The 20,848-nt window shown below is 41.8% G+C and overlaps 3 protein-coding genes across 9 annotated transcripts; 2 read left to right on the forward strand and 1 right to left on the reverse strand.

Moving 5' to 3' along the window:
• Positions 1 to 674: 674 nt before the first annotated feature.
• Positions 675 to 13,606, reverse strand: si:dkey-27i16.2 (regulator of cell cycle RGCC-like). 4 transcript variants are annotated; one of them, XM_059346224.1, is made up of 5 exons: positions 13,272 to 13,606; positions 7,419 to 7,584; positions 3,322 to 3,480; positions 2,592 to 2,672; positions 1,319 to 1,957 (listed from the first exon to the last, which is right to left on the reverse strand). In XM_059346224.1, the coding sequence occupies exons 2-5, from the start codon at positions 7,459 to 7,461 to the stop codon at positions 1,659 to 1,661; spliced, it is 582 nt and encodes a 193-aa protein (XP_059202207.1). In that variant the 5' UTR covers positions 7,462 to 7,584; positions 13,272 to 13,606; the 3' UTR covers positions 1,319 to 1,658. The 4 variants fall into 4 exon arrangements, with proteins under 4 accessions (XP_059202210.1, XP_059202207.1, XP_059202208.1 ...); XM_059346227.1 differs by lacking the exons at positions 7,419 to 7,584; positions 13,272 to 13,606 and adding an exon at positions 675 to 1,293 and having other exon boundaries at positions 1,895 to 1,957; positions 3,322 to 4,416; XM_059346225.1 differs by lacking the exons at positions 7,419 to 7,584; positions 13,272 to 13,606 and adding an exon at positions 4,424 to 5,064.
• On the forward strand, positions 6,846 to 10,176 carry pcdh20 (protocadherin 20). Its single transcript, XM_059346218.1, has 2 exons — positions 6,846 to 6,989; positions 7,441 to 10,176. Exons 1-2 carry the CDS (start codon positions 6,846 to 6,848, stop codon positions 9,967 to 9,969), a joined length of 2,673 nt encoding a protein of 890 aa, XP_059202201.1. The 3' UTR covers positions 9,970 to 10,176.
• Positions 12,954 to 20,829, forward strand: plp1a (proteolipid protein 1a). 4 transcript variants are annotated; one of them, XM_059346219.1, is made up of 7 exons: positions 12,954 to 13,109; positions 16,327 to 16,513; positions 16,634 to 16,790; positions 17,144 to 17,312; positions 18,092 to 18,165; positions 18,265 to 18,330; positions 20,267 to 20,829. In XM_059346219.1, the coding sequence occupies exons 1-7, from the start codon at positions 13,106 to 13,108 to the stop codon at positions 20,429 to 20,431; spliced, it is 822 nt and encodes a 273-aa protein (XP_059202202.1). In that variant the 5' UTR covers positions 12,954 to 13,105; the 3' UTR covers positions 20,432 to 20,829. The 4 variants fall into 4 exon arrangements, with proteins under 4 accessions (XP_059202202.1, XP_059202203.1, XP_059202204.1 ...); XM_059346220.1 differs by lacking the exon at positions 20,267 to 20,829 and adding an exon at positions 18,670 to 20,100; XM_059346221.1 differs by lacking the exon at positions 20,267 to 20,829 and adding an exon at positions 18,737 to 20,100.
• The last annotated feature ends 19 nt before the right edge of the window (positions 20,830 to 20,848 follow it).

Consider the following 20,848-nt stretch of genomic DNA (forward strand, 5'->3'; position numbering starts at 1 on the left):
CGGCTTCTTTAAGCGCTGTTGCTCTGACAACAGGGAGGAGACACCTGTAAATGGATCAGACTCGGTGGAGTGAAATGACAGCAGAATATAAACATGGTGGAAAAGTCACAGCTAGGAAATGGCTTTCTTGCAGGAGACTCAAACAAAGCAGAACAATTTCCTTCCTGCAGTTCAAAGCTTGGATTTGTGGTAATAAGTTGAAGCAGAGTCAAAGCCCCCGCAAAAAGAATTACAGCGTACGGTCTAAATGACTATTGTTTCTCACAGCACAACTGACGCACTTCCTTTTTAAGTTGTCTTCACATGAGCTAAATTTGTGGTTTTCCTGAATTGGAGGCAGAAGTGAAACTCAAAGCATAATGAGAACAGACACACAGGAAGTGCAGGTACAAAGTAGAAGAAGAGGAGAATGGGTGAAGGGCTCCTGAGACATGTGGCGTGACAGTAGCAACAGTCAATTTAGGGGACAGTGAACAAGTACGCGCATTGAATAAAGTTTGTTGTCAGTGCTGTCAGGAGTATTTTTTGGAAAAGTGAAAGCCTTTCAACATTGTGTGTGTTTAGAATCAGATGTGGCCAACAAGGTCAGCAGTATCTCAGCACTGAAGCTGGAAGATTAAATTTAGTTTCATAAACTGCATGTTAACAAAAAAGCAAATGTATACGAAATTCAATCAAAATGTAGCTTTATTTATATGCGCAATCATCTGTACAACAATTTATATAGAGAGATTTTTTTAAGAATATTAACAAAAACTGTACACTGGAAATGTCAGCACAAAAACACTTGTATTACACAGCAGACCTGAAACCCTTGGACTTTAAATTAGTTTAAAACTAAAGTGCCATCTGTAATTTGTAACAGCCTCCTTTAAAAATAATATAACACTGAGGATTTAGAGCCCTTTACTGACATAATACTAATGGTAATTTTAAATGTGGCACTAACATGCTTTCTATACTCGGGGCCATGTTTTCTCGTATGCCCGGACAGATGGAAGGTTTGTCTCTTTCGTGAATGTGTCACACATCTCGGATCTGATGCTGCAGGGACGTCGTCTTGCCTGCTGGTTGTGGTGTCGCCAGGGGTCTGAGGGTGTTCTTGCATTTTGGAATAGAGTGCCCTTTTAATTTCTGATGTTAACCTTTTCCCCTGGAGCTGCCAGGGGAGCATTCGCTCCCTTAGATCTGCTCTGGTGTAGATCTGCTTGTCTGTTCTGCAGTAGCCAACCATGTCGCCCCCGGCCTGTTTCTCCCCCCTCTACGTGGCTCTTTCTCTCTCTGTTCACATCTCTGCAAAAAAGAAGGGAAGAGAAAAATACAAAAGCTTAGAAGCCAGAATAAAAGACAAAAAAAGCACACAGGCATATTAACATGTCAACACAAACATGTACTGACTAATAGGTGAGCCTTGTAAAGACACAGGCGGAGTTACGGTTCACTTGTAATTCTCTCTGCGTCAAGACCCCTGATAGCAGCGGATGTATGTTTTGCTTTCTGTAGTTTGTGTGTGTGCACAGAGCCATGCAAGTGTTCACAGGCCTCTGAAACACCACTGCTTTAGTACTGATAGCGGGATCATGGTGCTCATGTAGTCAAGTATGCTATTATCACTAAAGGTCGTGTAGATAGTCCACCTGAGTCCCCAGACATGGCATTTACACACAAAAGGTGCTCAGAGATATATGGGAAGGGGGGGGGGGGTAGTAATACAGTGCAGAAACAAGGCTAATACGCACTCTGTTTTTCAATGTGTAACAAAACATACACTTTATCTGGGTCTCTACCACGATTGCACACTGCAGCCTGCTTGCTTGCTTGCTTGTCAGCTTAAGTGTAAAATGAATAAAGAAAAGATTGAGTGATAGGGGGTGTAATTCTCTTAAATACCCACCTGCAAGCTCTCGGTCCAACATGTCGATAAAACTCTCAAGTTCCCTCGTGTCTCCCAGCTTGGCTGCAGAAAGAGGACAGATGGAATTTGAAAAACTATAGAAAAGCAGTGGAATATTTTTGCGAGACATGCAGCTCAGTTCAATGGTATTTCCTCTGGAGCAGAAGCTGAAAACTAATAGTCTAAGAATTAGAAATGAACCACTGCGTTTGGTCCCGCGAAAACATTTTCAGCTTCTTTTCTACAAAGTGAGATAAAGCTGATTTTAAGTGCTCTAAAACCCAGACAGCTTGATGGATCCTACCAGGAACTCGGGTGTAAATATCTCCAGGTATTCGGAGTAAATACAGAGTGAATGACAACATCTTGCTTTCATCCATTTAGATTTAACAGTAGTCTTATGTGCATCTGCATGAGACAAAATGCAACAGCTCTCGTTCATTTACACACACCTGAGCCAGTCTCCTCGCTACATAACACAAATAACCCCCTGCAGGAGACTTAGAGGGAGGGGTGGGTGGCTGAGACGTCACAGTCGCAGCGACAGGGGTCTTTGTTGTGTAAAAACAAAAGTGCTCCCAGCCTTATGTAGAGGGTTTTTGTGTGGCTGTGATAGCGATCAGAGCAAAAGTGATAGCGATCACTGTAAGAACGAGGGCTATCTGGATGGAGATGGGCTGATGGGAGTCTGTAGTACCTTTCGGTGCCAGCGTTATGCCTGCTGTGTGGAGCTCCTCCTCGCTGGTGTTCAAACTGTTTCCCAAAGAAGCCTCGCTGCCTGGGGGGAGAGGGAGGCAAGGGGGGGGTGAGCCGAGATAAAAAAAACAGCAGACAAGCACGAAGGCCAGCCCATGCAAATGATCAACAACAATGACAACAGTTTAAACACAATGCAGGAGTTGCACATTCTGATAATATCATGCAGTAAAATGAAGGTAAACGCTTGTTCCCCGTTAGCGACTCCCGAGAGTCCACTTTTCAAACGTCGGGGGGCCAAAATACCTTCAATAATGATGGCGCATGGGAGCAGAAAAACATACTTTCTTCTTTTATCTCATAACCGTCGACATGCACAACAACAACAACAACGAAAAAAAATCAGACAATTACAGAAGATGGGTTATCCGTAATTGCGGTTCATTCTGGTACACAGCTATTGTCATGAGCAAAACAGCCACTTTAATAATAGAAGTGTAGAGGGATGTGTCCTCTTGTACCACTAATTTCATGCAAATTAAAAGTGTCAAGCTGCAGTTGTTTAGGCTGATAAAGGGGCTCAATCGGCACCCATGGGGCCTTCACACAACCTCACCCACCAGCGAGTGATGAACTAAATAATGCTCTTCCTTCCCTACACTTTGTACAATAAACAAACATTATCTTAATCACACTGAACGTTGTTCTAGTGTGATGAATTTGTCACTCACAGTAATCCGAGTCCTCGACTCCGCTGTCGTCCACCAGCCCTGTACGACTTTTGGCCTCATGCAGGACGTGATTGTAAGCATGAGGTTTGCTTTGAGAAGGGGCCTTCAGCTCCTCCACCACATCCTGGAACTCCTGCAGCAACTCGTCCAGCTCCAAGTCTGTGGAAAATGTGACAAGAAACCACATTACTCCACTAGAAGAAGATGTTAAGATCATCTCAAGAGCTGAAATTTTTTTTTATTTTTTCCAGTAAAACAAACCAACAAACGAGTATTTAATATAAGAAATAACTTATAATTTAAATATATTCTGGGTGACAATTAAATTAAATAAAAGCTAAAAGCCAAAGCCTGCAGTTGAGGTTTATGTCAGAGGCTTGTATCAAAAAACTTGATGTGTGAAAATAAAGCTAACAGCCCATAAGGCATATAAAACACCTAACAGCCTGTAAAACACCTGGTCTGCTAACTGTGATACATAAATATTACATTTTAAATCTAAGTTCTATGCTTTGGGCTGCAATAAAAAGAACTCTTTTGGCCATTTCTTGAATAAATGTGCAGTCATTAAATAACGGATGACCACACCTCGGTTTTCCCCATCTTTTTATGAATATGATAAAGCTTTAACAGTACCCTGTGGGATATAGGAAGCAAGGGTGGTAAATGGTAGTAGGATGCAGCAAGAAAAAAAAAAGCATATTTTTTTAAAAAGCAAGTTAAAAAAGTTATGTAAGAATACAGCCTGCAAAAAATAACTTTTTTAATGTGAAAAAAATAAATAATACAGATGTGCTATGAAGCCTGCATTAATTAAATATGTCAACAAATGAGAGCATAAGGTTAAAAAAAAAAGGTTTAAAACATAGCAGGCTACATGATAAATTGGCCTATTCTCTCAGTATAAATTCAATCTGTATCAGCATTATGTGATATGTAAAAAAAATCAGGCAAGTGTGGAATATAAAGAAATTAAGATAGGCTATAGTTTACAGCCTCTGTAAAAGCATATTACTGGTGTTAGCTGTTTGTTACAGGCCTGTGATCACCAGCACTGTAGCACCGTTTAAAACTAATGGCTCGAGCAAGTCGTTACACTCACCTGTGGTAATGTCTGAGGTCATGCTGGAGCAGTGAAATTAAACAACCACCGGGCTGCTGAGCGTCTGGGTTCAAAACGGTTTAAAGCTGACAAGCAGGACTCTTTATTATAAAGCCACACACACACACCCGTTCAGCTCGTGCACCGAACCAGCCAATCATGTCGCAGAAAAACCTCAGCGGTCAACTGTGACTGGAAAAAGTAGGCGGAAAGTTAAAAGGAAAACCAAACGAGACAGACAGAAATAAGCCGTTACGTAACTCACGTCGAGGCTTACAGTTCTCCTCTCCATGCTTGGAAATTAAGAAAGAAACTGTGTGGGACTTAAAAAGTGAATGTATAAGATTTTTTTAAATCATAGATTCATCGTGTTCTGCCACAGTAAGCTCGCTGCAAAAGAGTTTTACATTAAATGCTAATTATACGTTTGAATGAGGCTTTACTGAGGATAAAAACTGACGATCAGAACTTTGGGAGGGCACTGCTCGTATAATTTATTTTTAAATTGGGGTCATTTTACTTGGCGACATAGTTTTGTTGGGAAAATCTAAATTCTTGATTCTGTCGATTTAACTTCGTGGAATAAAGTACACTTTTGCAGGAAAATGGTTCAATCAAAACACAATTAAATTTTTTTTTTTTTTTTTTTTTTTAGAAATCTGCTGCAGTACTTTGCTCTGTCGACAGAGGTCGCTCAAGTGCAATTTCTGTTCAAACTCACACACAACATCTGCCAAGTCCATATCATGCAACTTTTCTTTTTAGCATTCTGGCATGTTTACCATTTGAAGAATTATTCTGATCCTTTACTTAAGTAAAATTAATACCATAGCTACATAGAAGTAAAGTATAATATTACACTGGAGAGACCAGGGACAGCTCTAACACTTTTTACGATTTTCCAATAAATCCAAAAATCATTTACATTGGAGTAGCCAAATTTTTATATTACAAACTTCAATGTGCCAGCTACTAAAACAATGCATTTAAGTGAATTTATGAAATATGCACAGGTTGTAAAATTGATCTAAATTCCACTGTTTGAACCGTCCCAGTGTATAAGGGATGGTTGAAATGTCTTAAACCTACATAATTAGTAAAATACTCAAAATTAAAAAAAAAAAAAAAAAAAAGAGAGTAGGCCATAAATTATAGTGCAAGAAAATTATTAAATGGGTGCAACTTTACAATTTGGCCAGGGCCGTCCCAGGCTCAGCCCCATCATATAGGCTTACGCTCCTCTGATATAATAGGGGAACATCACATCTTCAATGCTGTATATTTGTATTTTTCCTTTTTTTTTCTTCAAACAATGACAAAAATGCATTCTCTTTGTAGCTTTAGAGAACAAAGTTCTAATATCAGAACTTTCACAGTTTTTTTTTTCCATCAAGGGGTCTCCATAAAAGCTACTCAGCAGATCAGCAACCTCAGTCTAGGTTAAAATAACCACCTGCCATAAACCTGAAAAAAGAAAAGAAGCGACCTTGCACACTTGTCAGTCAGACAGCACAGATGGTAGAGAGTGACAGGTGGATGGAAACGTAGGCAGGAAAATAGGTCAGAAACTGGCAGGTTTAATAACAGAATGTAAAATGATCTGATATTCTGCATTAACAATGTTATAAAACCAGATGATAACTTTGATGGAAGATGGTTTGTGGTGGGTAACTTCCAGTTGTTGGTAGCTATCTCGTCTCAGCTTATTATAGTTTATTTTCTTGACGGTTTGTCATGTGATGATAATCAGATTGTGTGGGTTATGAGGACACAGATGCACCCATGATATGTGTGTGCACAATTATTATTGAATTATTGGTGTTTTATTACCTTTTTAGTAGTTGAATAATGAGAACTGCACCATATCTAACCTACAGACTAACTTTGGCTGCCAGACAAATGCGGTACAATAAAAAGTACAGTGTTACCCTTGGAGATTTTCCTGTACTTGAATATGTACTTTTCATTACAGAAGAGGAACTACTTGTTTACGTCCACGTTCCCACGTGAGTGCAGCAAGGAACATAAAGCATTGTTATTAATAAAGACTTGATCTCTAGGTGTTATAGAGGCTTCTGGAAATCTGGACAGAAGAAAACAATACCGGAAGACAAATCTAAAAGGAATGAAAATGATTCAGAGGAAGCTAAAAACATTATGTAGTAAAAAAACAAACAGGTAGCAGGTGTGCCAATAAAGAGAGGTATGTAAGCACATTTGGTAATAGCACATTAATCCTGTCCCGTATAGTTTAGAGGCAAGATATGTACACAAACTTAAGCCGCATTCTCACTCATCGTTTTTATCCTTTGGAAAAGCTGACAAAGGCATGTGTTCAAATCATGCAGGTAAACCTGTTGTTCCTCTGACTTCTCCTGTGTCAGGCTCACACGCTAGCTAAGTGTTGTAGGAGGGGCATGTAATGAATTATGCCGTCAGCTGTGCAGGTTTAGGTTGCTGTCTCCGTCCTCAGCGTTCACTCGCTGCTGGGGGAACGTGGGTAACATGTGTGAGGGCGATGGGCCATGGGACTCCTGATAATATGAACTGGGCTGGACTACTGCAGGTCAGTGAGTCAAAAGCAATGCGAGGAATAATCATGCTGAGTCAGTTTCTGAAGAAGAGAAAGGGTGTAACTGGAATGTTATTGTGCCATTATGAAAAATATGAATGTGTGATAGAGTAGCTGGAAAGAAGTTGGAGTTATATGAAAATTATGCCTGTTAAAGATTAAAAGAAGAAGGGATTTTTAAAAAATATTCGGGGAAAATACAGAATTATATGCAAATGGGCCAAACACATGCTTTGCATCACATTACCTTCATTGTACACTTGCTTGCTTTTTAAAAGAGCTCACTGAGGCATGAAGTTTAAACCTTATCACCACCAGAGAAAACTTCTACACTCTGTCAGTTTCAGGTGCAACAAAGAGACAGTCAAATCATAGCCCAAGTCAAAAAATTCTTCTTTTAAAAACAAATAAATTGCTGCTCACAGTTTGTTTCTTCTCCCATCAGAATCTGCTGGTTGTGGTCCATCTGCAGCAGATCATATGTGGGACTGTCCAGTTTTCTGTCCAAGAGGAACAGGGGCCTGGTGTTCTGGCGGGGTCACTTAGTAAATACTTTACACCTCCGTACCAGCTTCTGACCCAGGAGTATCTGTGGATAGACAAAAACACAGGGAATTTCTACACCACTGAGCAAAAGATGGATCGCGAGGCCCTCTGCCCCGAGGAGACAAAGGCGGAGGAATGCATTATTTTACACAATGCTGTCGTGGGGCCCTCAGGAGACCTTATACAGTTCCCTGTGATCATAGAGGACATCAATGACAATGCACCTCTTTTTGAAAGCAGGGAAATACACCTAAGGATGTCTGAGGATGTGACTGTGGGCACGAGTTTCTTATTGGATGACCAGGCTCAGGACAGGGATGCCAGACAAAATGGTGAGCTGCATTATCACCTGGAAGATTCTGATGGAATTTTCAGTTTGAAAGTAGAGGACGGTGCCGTCATCATGCTTGTTGTGCAAAAAGCTCTGGATAGAGAGACAAGGGACGTGTATCAGATGGCGCTGGTGGCCACCGACTGCGGCTCAGACCCTTTAAGTGCAACGGCAACTTTAATAGTCACAGTGACAGATGTTAATGACAACTGTCCAAGGTTTAGCTCTGACAGCCCTCGCAGAGTCACCATCCCCGGAGACTCCCTGAAGAACATGCTGGTTGCTCAGGTCAGAGCCACAGACCCAGATTCAGGCCCGAACGCTGCCATCGTATACTCCCTCAGTCCCAAAGTCTCAGAGCGGGCCAAGAAGCTCTTTAGCCTTGACAGCCTCACTGGGTACATCAGACTAACACAGGACCTCCAGAGTGACAACTCGGAGGAGCTGCTGTTGAAAGTGTTAGCTAGCGGCCATCACTGCCCCCCAGCAGACACTCAGGTAACCGTATCCGTGCTCCCCAAGGCGAAGCAAGAGCTCACGATCAAGATCGGGTTCATAGCGGAGCATCAAAACCAGACTATGGTGTTACCGGAGAACCAGCCCCCCACCGTCTTAGCTGTTTTAGAGCTTGAGGGTGACAGCAGCTTTAAAGGCTCATCTCTTGCCATTGAGAGGGAGGTGCCTTTCACTTTGAGCCCACAGAACGGCAAATATCTGCTTTCCACATCAAAGCCTCTAGACTATGAGATGAAAAGAGAACATCATATTACTGTGGTAGTGCATGGGAGATCAGCTGAAGGATCTGTGATCGCTCCTTCCAGGCGTGTGATCAGGGTGTTGGTGGCAGATGTGAATGATAATGCCCCACGTTTCCCCCAGACACACTACCAGCTGGAGGTGGAAGAAAACAACCAGCCAGGGATGTCCCTGCTGCAGGTCTCGGCGTCTGACGCAGACAGTGGATACAACGGCAGAGTGACCTACAGCCTGGACAAACACACATCTACCATATTTAACATTGACCCAGTGACAGGTCAACTGTGTGTGTCAGCCTCTCTGGACAGGGAACAGCAGAGTGTACACAAACTCACTGTGTTTGCACGAGATGGTGGCTCTCCTCCCTTGGAGTCAGTGGCCACGGTATCCATTCGTGTTCTGGACCAGAATGACAATGCACCTGCTTTTCTAACCCCTCACTTCATCTTTTTTATCCCTGAGAATGTACCACCGTTTGCCCAGGTAGGGAGGATTGGGGTGACAGATCCAGACAAAGGAGAGAACGGGAACACAGAGTTGAATGTTGTTAACAGCAGTGGACCTTTTGTTGTTGATAACACTCAGGGGACACTGCGCACCACAACCAACTTGGATCGCGAGACAGACGACCGCTATGAACTCTACCTGCTGGCTAGCGATCATGGACACCCGGTCGCTTTGACTTCCACTGCCAGGGTAACTATCTTTGTGGAGGACATCAATGACAACCAGCCAAAAGTGATCCTTCCCAGCAGCAACTCCTCATGCCAGACTGTCTCTCCGGCAACTATCGCAGGCACCATAGTGACAAAGATCTACGCCATCGACGACGACTCTGGGCTGAATTCGGAGATTACATACACTGCTGTGGCGCCGGAGCTGGTGGAAAAAAACAGCCCGTTCAGGGTTGACTCGAGGTCGGGGAACATCACCGTAGCTCAACAACTTCTACGAAAAGACCTGGGGATGCATCACCTGTTCATTGTGGTCAGAGATGGGGGGAAACCAGCTCCACTTTATACCACTGTCTGGGTTAACCTGTTGGTCAATGAGAGCAAGGGGCCCTGCCACTTAGACAGGGCGCCCACCTGGACAGGGACATCTGACTTGGTTCAAACCCCCTCAAAGGCCCCCATCTGTGAAGTGGAGGACACCAGATCTGCTCGGCTCACACTGTTAGTAGGCCTGGGCATGATGCTGGTGTCCACATGTTTGCTTGTGGCGACAGCTGTTTTATACCTGAAACAGAAGAGAAGAAGTCGACAGCAAAACAAGCGGGGGCACATCGAGGAGAATGAGATTCCACTCAGGCTTAAAGACAAATATTACTCTGATGACTGACAGAATAAAGCAAGCAATGTGTGTAATCCTCACTCGCACTTTGTCAAGGATGAAATCAGCCTGTGAATTAAATACGTTCTGAGTATTTGTCAAAGGCTTCTTGCATTTTGATAATCAAATTCGTCAAATTATTCTGATACAGTGTATTCAAACATTGTAAAAATGTATTTCTGTGGAAATAAAGTTGATCCATTTTCTGATAAGCTGCCAAGCATATGAAAGCTGATCTGATAAGTGAAGTATTTGAGGTTATCAACAGAGGATGCAGAAGAATGTTCGAGACTGCAGCACAGGTGATGTGTACAGTAATAGCCACCATAAGAGAGGATATCACAGCAAGGCATTGCTAAAATAGCCATATTACAGTCATTATCTTTAGGGATTATCCTCCATGACCCCTGCGGTTAGAAGAAGCTTGAGGTAATGGTCCGCTAAGTTGATTGGGTGTTTCTCAGATTTCCGACTCAGAGTGATGGGGAGTCTAAAGTATTTAGACACACAAAAGGGGTTTAATGTTCCTCCAGTAGGGAGGTGATGAAAGTCTCTCAAGAAGCAGCTCTGAGACAACCACAGGAGGCGAAGCGCAGCTGTGGACAGGTGAGAGGCGGCAGAGGGAAGGCACACCACCATCTCAAGTCACCGCCTCACACCTGTTATCCGATAGCATGGCTGCTTCTCACCCACGGCGCTGGATCGCACCCAAAAGCCAGAAAAACCTACTGTACTGCACCCAGTAATCCAACAGGCTTGTTTTGTTGACAGATGTTTGGAGTGAAATCACACTGTGTTCAAAGAAATCTTTACAAAAGGCAGTTGCTCTCATGTTTTGCTGATACATTTGTATGCTGGGGAATAATTGAGATATCAAAACCAGGTTAAGTGATGCATAAAGTATGAATGAGTCAGGGTAAAATGTGTTTACAAATCTGTGAACAGAGTTGCACAGAGAGGGCAGGCTAATTGTTTAAGCTTTGACAAAAGATTTTTTTTTTTTTTTAGCTTTACAATATCATAAACTATTGAGCAATCCTTTCTAATACACCTGTGTTAGAGGAAAGGAGGAAAGCCATGAGTCACGGGCTGTAAAACACAATGTACAACAACCTGGTTAGTGGAGAACAAGGCTTGTATAACATGAGGAGTGTTTCTCTGAGGATTTCTGAGCTAGCAGCTCAAAACTAAATAATCTAATAGTGCTGTACTATGACACTAACTCTATTAGCTGAGATGAAATAAAGGGCCACATAACATAATTACAAATTAAAGAAGCATTTTAACATAAGGAATTACAGATCCCATTAGATTAAAACGTGCAATTAAATATTAATGCTATTGTGATTCAAAAGAGAGATTTTTGACCTGGTTAACATCCTTGTATACTGGATTATTTTTAGCGCATCACTGTTAAATATGCTTTTTGACAAAACTGACTATTCTCAGAAAATGGATAGTATTTGTGGGATAAAGCTCCTCATGTGTCTGCAACTGTACAATGCTGTGGCAGGAGAAAGTCTGCCATCTACTGGACACAGATGAAGCCAAATTTGACTCTTTATTTCTGGTATTTTGCCAGAGGGTGTAGATGAATCAGAGGACAGTCTCTCACTCCGCCACAGTCAGGTCACCTGAGATCAGTGATGCTTCCCTGCTGCATGCTGCTCAGCTCCACTCACAGCAGTTTTTTTTTTTTTACTAAAGCTGAACATTTGATAGTGGGTTAGGGGGTTGCATGAGCTGACATGGACAAAGAAACCAGCTGGCACAGACCCAAGTACCCGGTGGATGATTTCTGAGATACACATCAGGGGTTTTATGATCACAAATGACATAACAATCTAGTCTAATTAAAATAGCAGTGATGTTTTTCTTATCAAAGAAGCTTGCTGTAGTGATGCTGAGAAATACCCCTCAACTACCAGGCTTAAAAGGCACTATCTGGCTTGGGTAATGCACATATTAATGGTATGTGAATGTCACTTTAAGCTGGCTTTTAAAAAGAAACATTCCAGGGCTAAATAGACCCATTTGAGAGATAAGTAATAAAGCACATATCAGTTTTGCCAGCTGGGATCTTTCATGTTCAGTACTTTATCTCAAATGCTGCAGTCTAACAGATAGTATCTGACAATTTCCCAAGTCTGAGGAGCATCACCTGACCACCTGTCCACAGGCTCATACTGATGGTGTTATGTCCAACCAGTGGTGAACTCTGGCTTTCAGAGGGGCAGGGGCAAAAAAATAAGGGCATGCGGTGGGGCACCAGTGCATGTAGGGCAGCCTATATGTCACTGCATTGTGTTTTTTTCAATTTCAAGGGCACTTTATCATCATTTCTCCATTTAAAGGCATTCTAGAGGGAACTTTATCATGTTTGAGGTGCACTCTTGAGAGCAATTCATCACATTTGCTCCATTTAGGGAGACACATAATTGCATGTTATTTTGTTTTCTCCATTTTAGGGCACCCACTCGTGTATTGCATCTTGTTTTCTCCACTGGGGGGGCACCCCAGAGGGTACTTCACTTCGTTTTATCTACTACAGGGGCATCCAAGAGGGCACTTTTGCTGGGCTTTTACATGGGGGCACCAAGGGAGAGTTCATCAGTGCTTTAGAAAAATCATTTTCCCGGTTCATGGAAATACAACGTCTCATTATTTGTCTTATCCAGCTGTTTCCCATTCAGTTTTAGTTATCAGGCTGAAAATGCAGCTATGGGTATTTAAAACACAAGGCCTTGGAGAACAAGGACTATATGTCATAGAGTTTTGATGGCCGACTCACAGAAGAGGAAAAGTGTTTTTTAATATGACAAACGTTCCCTCTGCTGTATTTGCATACGAAGTTGCAAGTCTCTCTATATGCAAATAGGCGTCAACAATGAACTAAGGAAAATTCTGCATGCGCAAGAACCTTGACCTCCTCATTATTCTCCGCCTTGAAGTTCATTGAAAAGCGACATTGTTTCTTTAAGATTGCTCTCGCAGTCATCAGCGGGTCTGTCCATTGTTGGGGGAACAGAAAGCGAGTTGAGGTTGATATACGGGGGCCGAAGACCAGTTGCGCATATCATCAGCAGACCAGCTGCAGTGAAGGCAGCAGCAGTAGCCTACAAGTCCTGAACGCATCCTTCCAGACATGGGTAAGAAACTCCAGTTACTTATTAGCTTTTAGCAGATAGAAAACGTCACATTATAAAATCTGCATTTTATTTCATGTGATTGCACGCTGATATGAATGGGTCTGTGAAAGGGCATATGCAGTTATTAAGTTTTTTTTGTCAGTTTAGAGGTCGGCTACTCACCGGCTGATGCTCCACTGATATCATGAGATTTATTTCATGCTTGAGATGGCAGGGCTACTTTCAGAGGAGCCTTGTCGCATTTGCTTTCTGTGGCAATCTTTCTCAATTTTTAAAGAGCCGAACTTGGCCTCAGCTTTGCATTTTGTACCAGAGCGAGGCCTGTATTTTCATTCGAGTCATAATGAAAGTACTGTGGGAGGCTTTGGTTCAGGCTCCAGCTCTTTGTTCAGGCTGCTGATGTCATTAATTAGTTAATTAGCACAAGGTGCAGCTGAAGGTATGTGGGCTTATATTGAATAGACAGTGTGATGTTTAAAGTTCTGGTTTATGTGGGTGCTGTTAGCTACTTGAACTTGTTGAGACCAGAATCCTTTGTGCAAATAGAAATATGTGTAATTTACTAGAGGGGGAGTTAAATAAGTACATTTACTCAAGTATGCTGTACAAATCTGAGGAGCTTGTACTTTACTTGAGTATCCCAATTATATGCAACTTTCTACTTATACTACATTCCAGAGGGGAATATTGAACTTTTTACTCCACTTCATTTGTCTGAGAGCTTAAGTTACTTTACAGATTACAGTTGTGCATCCCCTTCCTGTGCAGTAAAAGCTATGTTTATCCAGATTTGGTGATTTTTACGTTTTCCAATAAACTGAAGGTTAAAGTGTCTGCTAATGTGTTGAGAAAATTTCCCCCTACTCCTTAAGCTAAATAAACTATTTAAAATCCCTCTCGGATCAGCTGAAAAATGCATTTCTCCAAAGCTGAGAACAGGAATGAGTTCATGAAAAGTTGACTTTTAAGAGATGTGGTTCTCACAGGACAGGGATGCTACCAGCATATGATAATATACTTGGAGTATGATGCATTTCTGTAGGTTAAACTACCCAACAGTATATAAATGACTAAAAATGAGCACAACCTAAAATCTTGAATTGAAATAGATTACTATCTATCTATCTATCTATCTATCTATCTATCTATCTATCTATCTATCTATCTATCTATCTATCTATCTTCAGCAGTTAAATGAAACCTACATATTAATTCAGAATTTATATTAATCCAAAACATCACACTTAAAACATTGACAGGGAACATTTTACTGCACAATCAATACTTTATTTTCACTATTTTAAGTACCTTTTACCTATTACACTTCCATACAAGTAATGTTTTTGAATGCAGGACTTGTAGTGGTATGTTTTTCACCTTATGGTATTAGTGATTTTACCTAAGAAAAGGATCTGAATACTTCTTTCATACCACTGACTTACTTTACTGCATTCCTTATATAACAATACCAGAAATATTTGTCTTTTATTTGTTAGTTTTCTCACTTTTAATCTTTTAAAACTCCCACTTTCTTGCCACAGTAAAGTCGCCATCTGAAATACAGTGATCCAGTTTTCCTGTGTGTCTTTCCCTCTCCCTCACAAATACACACAGCCATGTAGAAGTGTTCAATTAAAGAGCTATCTATGTGCCCCTCCTGCCATCTGTGTTTACTGTAATGGTACCAACCACAGTCTGTCTGCTTCCATTGTGCGTGTCCGTGTGGATGCACGCTTGCAAGCGTGTAATGGCACACATGCACACAGTTGCATTGTTTGTTTATAGATTTGCTTTTTTCCATCCTCTTCCAGCACAGACAGCTCCCCACTATCACTTTCTTGTTCCCGTGTCTCCCCAGAAGGAAGTCTATGAGTGTGTGCATGTGTGTGTCCGTGTGTGTCAAGCATAGAGGTGCCTCTGGCCTTTGTTTGCTTGACATTGGTGGCCCTTGTACCCCCATGATGCTGTGGGACAAAGACTGTTGTCTCTGCAGTCACAAAAGCAGCCTCTCTCTCTCTTTCACTTTGTCTCTCCTCTCTGTCCTCCCCCTTTTCTCACACTCTCCATGCTGGGTGGTGAATGGAGTCAGGGTGCGAGCTGGGGTCAGAGCAGACACATCCCCGTGCCCTTGGCCCTTTGGCATCCATTCAAACAGCACATGACTATAAGGGAGAGTGAGCATCTTTACCACGGGAATGCAAGTGTTAACAGCTGCAGCCCGGTCCACAGTGGCAAAGTAACATTTTTTTTTTAAAGGCTGGTTCAGGTTTTAAAATAAATCTTACTTAGGTGTTATAGGCATGCATATAGTTTTGGTGTAATATGCTCAGATTTTTTAGATATCCATCACTGAGATTACTACCTCCACCCCAATTCAATGGAATTTAGTGTGGTGTTCACCCCATTAAAAATGAAATAGTTCTTCTTTTTCTGAATAATCCAACTCACTGTGCTCCTTTTTTTATAATGGGAACTACTTTCTACCAAAGAAACAGTCACTATGGAAACTCTTGGCAGCAGGTTCTGTCCAACATAACAGAAAAATTGATTTGTAGATCGAAAGTAAATTAATGGCTAAATATCTCATCCATTATCAAGCATCTCTTTGGGTATTTGGCTGCTGGTCGGACAAAACTGGACTTTTTAAGATGGAAAACGTGGCCTCTGAGAAACTGGTAGACATTTAACTGCTATTTTTAACTCTTTTTTTGAGTAAATAGACTCTCCTCCAGTGCACACATTCTGCACAGTGCAATGTTGGGTAGGTGCATGCTTGTGAAGAAGGGACATCTTTCTGTTAACTGTTTCCACTTGGTTAATGTGCTGCAAACTGTAAAAGGGACCCCAATTAATGATAATTAAAAAAAAATACTCACTTAACCCTGGTAATGGACTTGCAGGTAGTTTTGCTTGTATTTTCACTGGTTTTGAGACATCTACCTATGGGATCAGGTAGCAACTGAATCATATTTGAATTATTGGTTAATCTGTTATTTATTTAACTTATTATTCATTGGAGCAACTGGCCCTTTTACAGGTTGCAGCACATGTCCATATTAACTACGGTAAGTGGAAAGAGTTAACAGAAAGATATCCTGTCTTTACAAGCATGCACCTTCTCCACATTGCTCTATGCAGAATGTGTGCAGTGATTCTGTCAGGTTGCATCAAATAATTATGTGCCCTGACTTTCATGGTGTTGCATCTTGGCTAACAGGTTGCTATGACTGCTGTATGCGCTGTTTGGGTGGGGTGCCATACTGCTCCCTGGTCGCCACACTGCTGTGTTTCTCTGGCATCGCCCTCTTCTGCGGTTGTGGGCACCAGGCACTCACAGAGACAGAAAGACTCATCGAGAATTACTTTGCCCGTAACCTTCAGGACTACATCACCCTGGCCTACATGTGAGTGGAGCATTTCCATCATTAGAGACATCTTTTTAAACTTGTCAGGGGATTTCTTGTGATATAGACTCTATTGTAACCCTGAATTTTTCCTGTTTTCTTTTTCCTTCATCTTCCCAGCATTCAGTATTTCCAGTATGTCATCTACGGTTTGGCCTCCTTTTTCTTCCTCTACTGCATCGTGCTGTTGGCTGAGGGCTTCTACACCACAAGCGCTGCCAAGCAAACCTTTGGAGAGTTCAGGAGCACCATGTGTGGCCGCTGCCTCAGCTCCTCGGTGAGAGGGCCCAGAGTGGGACAAGTAAAGGGGATTGGAGAGATTGGATGGGATTAATACACGTATCACTCCCTGGTGGGTGCTGAGCCGAAAATCTTAAGGCTGCTAAAAACCTTTGGGGACATGCAAAGATAAGCATACAGTGTGTGTGTTTGAGCGGTTGGGGAAAAAAAGCTGAGTGGTTGGAAGAAGAGGAGGAGAACAGAGAGTGAGATAATAAGTTAAGCTAATCAGAAAAAAAAGTAAATGTGGTCGCTAAGTGAGTCACTGCTCATAAAAACACTCTTAGATTATGCGCATCAGTTTATGAAGATGATGCACACTAATGTTTATTCTGCTTCCTCCTCGTGCAGTTTATAGTGATGACATACGTACTAGCTGTGCTGTGGCTGTTGGTGTTTGCCTTCTCGGCCCTGCCTGTTTACTTCTTCTACAACATGGATGCAACTTGCCACACCATCGATGTTCTGACTGAGACCCCAGCAAGCATCAACCAGCTCTGTGTCGACGCAAGGCAATATGGTAACACGACATCTTTTAATGCTGACATTTGCTAATACAAAGTACATCTGAGGTTAATGAGCAAGTCTTTGGTTTTTCGTGCATTTGGTCAAAAATGTTGACAAAAATATTGGTATGTTTGTGCCAAATTTCTCAGCAATCCATCCAATAGTTGAGGCATTTCACCAAAATTCAAAAATGCTAACCTTATGGTGGCACTTGAAGAAAAGCAAGAGGATCACAGAAGTTGTTGAGAGCTTTCAGTCTGGATTGAAGTAGTGGGCAGACCACTTCACAGGCTAATAACACATTAGCCTCACACTGAGCCACTGTTACACTGTGTGACATGTTCCTTCATTACCATGAATTATCATTTTTGAGTCAACCCTACGCACACTGTCCTGATGGCGTACATATTCACTAGCTCATCAAATGTGTATTAATCTGCAGCTGAAAAGAGTCCCTAACAAATGCATTTTATACTTTGTAATGTGGTTAAAAAACTACTGTGCCCAGCTGCTTAAAGAAAATATTAACTTTTTTTTAAATGAAGCTACCTATTTTGATTCGCCCAATGTCAGTTATTATGTATTTTTATTTGTTCACAAAGATTTATGTCTTCAGTAGTAGGTGCCATAGATAGGTAGGGAAGTTAAAAAACAATGAACTATACACTTTGTTGATTTTGGTCTTTTCTATGTGATTTTTGGACAATAAGAAAAATGTAGCATAATACAACAATATCCTCTATTGTCTCTGTGCATAAGAGCTAGAATTGAATAGAGATATTTTTTTTCCAGGGCTCCTACCATGGAATGCAGTGCCAGGAAAAGCTTGTGGTGTGACTCTGTCCACTGTTTGCAAGACCAGAGAGGTAAGAACCAGGAAATGATTAAAGCTCTGCAGTCATGTTCTGTGTTATGCCTGACACTAAATGAAGACACATCTCATCAAATCTCCTCTCTCTTACCAGTACCGAATGACCTATGACCTCTACATTGCTGCCTTCGCCGGTGCGGGCATCACTCTCTTGGCTCTGGTGAGTGATTATGCTTTAGCCAGGGCCAATTTGGCTGTGCATCCACAGTAGGGTACAATAGTGTTATGGCTCATGTGACTCAGTGACGCTCAAAGTGTGGGTGGTGAGGCATCTCAGACCTCCATGACTGATGACTTTTGTACTATTGCTCTCTGTTCCCCTTTCTCAGCTGACACAAACATCATAATAGTGCCGTAATGTCTGGTGGTTTTCCAGCCAGGCAAATGGTGCACCCATTATACTGGCATGCTCCATTACAGAAGCTGTTATACTGATGCTATCTGCTATCAAATTAATGCCATTAGTAGTTAATCATGTTTTTTTTCTTCTGATTTCTAGATGTTGTGGATTTTTCCTCTTTTTGCTTCTGTTCTGACGCTTCCTGTCTCTGCTTATCCTTCCACAGCTGACCTATACTGTGTCCACCACTTATAACTTTGCGGTTCTTCGGTATCTGGGGAGAAAGGGCATGGGTGCACGGTGTTAGGCTCACCAGCTTCCTGTCTGCTAAATCACTACTTCACCACCAACACGGGGATCTAAAAGGGATGGCAACAATTCTCTCCTTCCACATCATCTGCACAAAACCAGCTGTGGTCACGGACTCTTAAAATGTTGTCTTTTATATTTTTATTTTTCATGTTGAGAAGAATGTTATTTTTAGTCTTTCATTTTCTTTTTTTGTGTGTGAGGATTGTCTACTGCTTTCACATGCAGTCTTATATCACTATTTCCAAGGCCATGCCACCAAAAATTTGTAAACGATTGCTTTTTTTTTTCATGCCAAGTTTAGTGCGCTCAAAATCCAGATAACACATCACTAATGAATTAACATATGTAAGGAATAACCACCAATTTGCAACACATGTGCTGCTAGAATGCAGCTGTTGCAGAGAATAGGGATTATACGTTACCATGGCTACCATCCTTCACATCTGGTTGCCATGGTGGCAGACAGGCACGCATTTGCAGTCTCACGCTGACCTCAGGACTTTTCTCACGGGCTGGAGAAAAGCCTCAACAATGGAGTCATGCCTGTTTTAGAAGCTAGCCAATAAGGAGCCAGTTGTGGGGGCCACCTGCGCTCCGAGTCTCTGCCAAGGGTTATATTACATGTCAAGGGAGAGGGTCCTTGGGACAAAAGGAGGGTTAGACCTCTCCGAAGCCTCAATGCAGCTCTTCACACACACAACCCCATCCACATGCTGCTGCGTGACCCCCACCTCCCTCCGAATAATTGAAGTGATGGACTCAGAGTGAAGGAATTTTAGATGATTTTGAATAGTTTCTTTCTGATAAAGGGACATACTTGTTTAGTTCTGATCTAGAAAGGTCTGAAATTGTTTCTCATAATTTTGAGATGGCAAAAGCACTAGGTGCTAACTTATCGAGTGACCTCATTATTATTATTATTATTAGACCTAAAACACATTGTTGAGGTGTGACTCCCCTGCTGCTGTTAATGCATGACTGAGGTACTTGTACATACAGAGATAGGACAGCTTTGTTTTGTCTCTAATTCTTTAGGGATTTTGTTGTAGTTATTGTATAACACGTATTTTTACTTACTGTAGATGTTTTTTACTACTACTTTTACACTTTGGGTATTACTAACAAAACCGTGTGCAGCATAATGCGTAGATTATTCCATTTGGTGTAAGCTTTACCCAGCTGTGAGTGGTGGATTTGTCAAATGGCAGCTGGCTGTTTGATGATTATTTTTTTTGTTGGTAAAAATTTGATAATAAAAAGAATATTCTTTGAAGTATTTGTGCCGAGTGCCTCTGAAAACATTTGTTTGTAGTCTGTGTGAAAGTGCGGCGTCTGGTGTGGTGTCACAGCATTTAACTGGCGCTCCATCCTTGGCTTTCTGCCAAAATCTAGGGGCCAAGGTATTTTGTAAGGTGTTTTGTATTCTCTCCTCTTGTGTCCACAGGTGCACTGTTCCCTGCACTTGGCCGTGAACCAGGTGTACCTGAGAAAGCTGAGGCGCAGAGCGAAAGAGGAGAGGAGAGGCTACGACCTGTATGGGAGGTTGCAGAGGGACAGAGGGGGGACACTGTGCTCTCCGTACCCTGCAAACACATCTGACGTCTCCTGACAGCACCTTTAGGTTTGCTGCAGGAGCTGTTCATGATTACTGTCACAACTGTGGTGGTCATCAAAATAACACAATTTTGTGAAGTTTACAACTTGAAAAAATGTATTCCCTTCATTATTTTTATGTTTGTATTGACATAGAAATTTGTGTTTACATCTAATGTCGTAAAATGGTACAAATGCAGTCGGGAGCCAAGACAGTTCAATTAGTTCTTATTTTCTATAATGTGATGCATTTGACCAAAAGAGTCTATACTTTCTGTTAATCTTATGAAGTCAGACATTTAGTTTGAAAAGCAGACATTATTTATTTATTTTTGCCCAGGTCTGGTTTCACAGTATGCGGTGCATGCTTGATATCCTTTTTTAATGAAGAGGAAATAAACAGCGTTCATTGTCTCTCGGGTTCCCACACATA

The sequence above is a fragment of the Centropristis striata genome, chromosome 12 (assembly GCF_030273125.1).
Source record: "Centropristis striata isolate RG_2023a ecotype Rhode Island chromosome 12, C.striata_1.0, whole genome shotgun sequence".
In the NCBI taxonomy this organism is placed as follows: Eukaryota; Metazoa; Chordata; class Actinopteri; order Perciformes; family Serranidae; genus Centropristis; species Centropristis striata.

Excerpts from the sequence above, each read along its gene's own strand:
- plp1a (XM_059346219.1), top strand. Across the intron at positions 16,514-16,633 it reads TACATCACCCTGGCCTACAT|CATTCAGTATTTCCAGTATG; the intron begins GTGAGTGGAGCA and ends TCATCTTCCCAG. Across the intron at positions 18,331-20,266 it reads GCATCACTCTCTTGGCTCTG|GTGCACTGTTCCCTGCACTT; the intron begins GTGAGTGATTAT and ends TTGTGTCCACAG.
- pcdh20 (XM_059346218.1), top strand. The coding sequence starts at position 6,846 with ATGAATTATGCCGTCAGCTGTGCAGGTTTAGGTTGCTGTCTCCGTCCT. Across the intron at positions 6,990-7,440 it reads ACTGGGCTGGACTACTGCAG|AATCTGCTGGTTGTGGTCCA; the intron begins GTCAGTGAGTCA and ends TTCTCCCATCAG.
- si:dkey-27i16.2 (XM_059346223.1), bottom strand. The coding sequence starts at position 3,538 with ATGATCTTAACATCTTCTTCTAGTGGAGTAATGTGGTTTCTTGTCACA. Across the intron at positions 2,673-3,321 it reads AGTCGAGGACTCGGATTACT|GCAGCGAGGCTTCTTTGGGA; the intron begins GTGAGTGACAAA and ends CTCTCCCCCCAG. Across the intron at positions 1,958-2,591 it reads CATAACGCTGGCACCGAAAG|CCAAGCTGGGAGACACGAGG; the intron begins GTACTACAGACT and ends CTCTTTCTGCAG.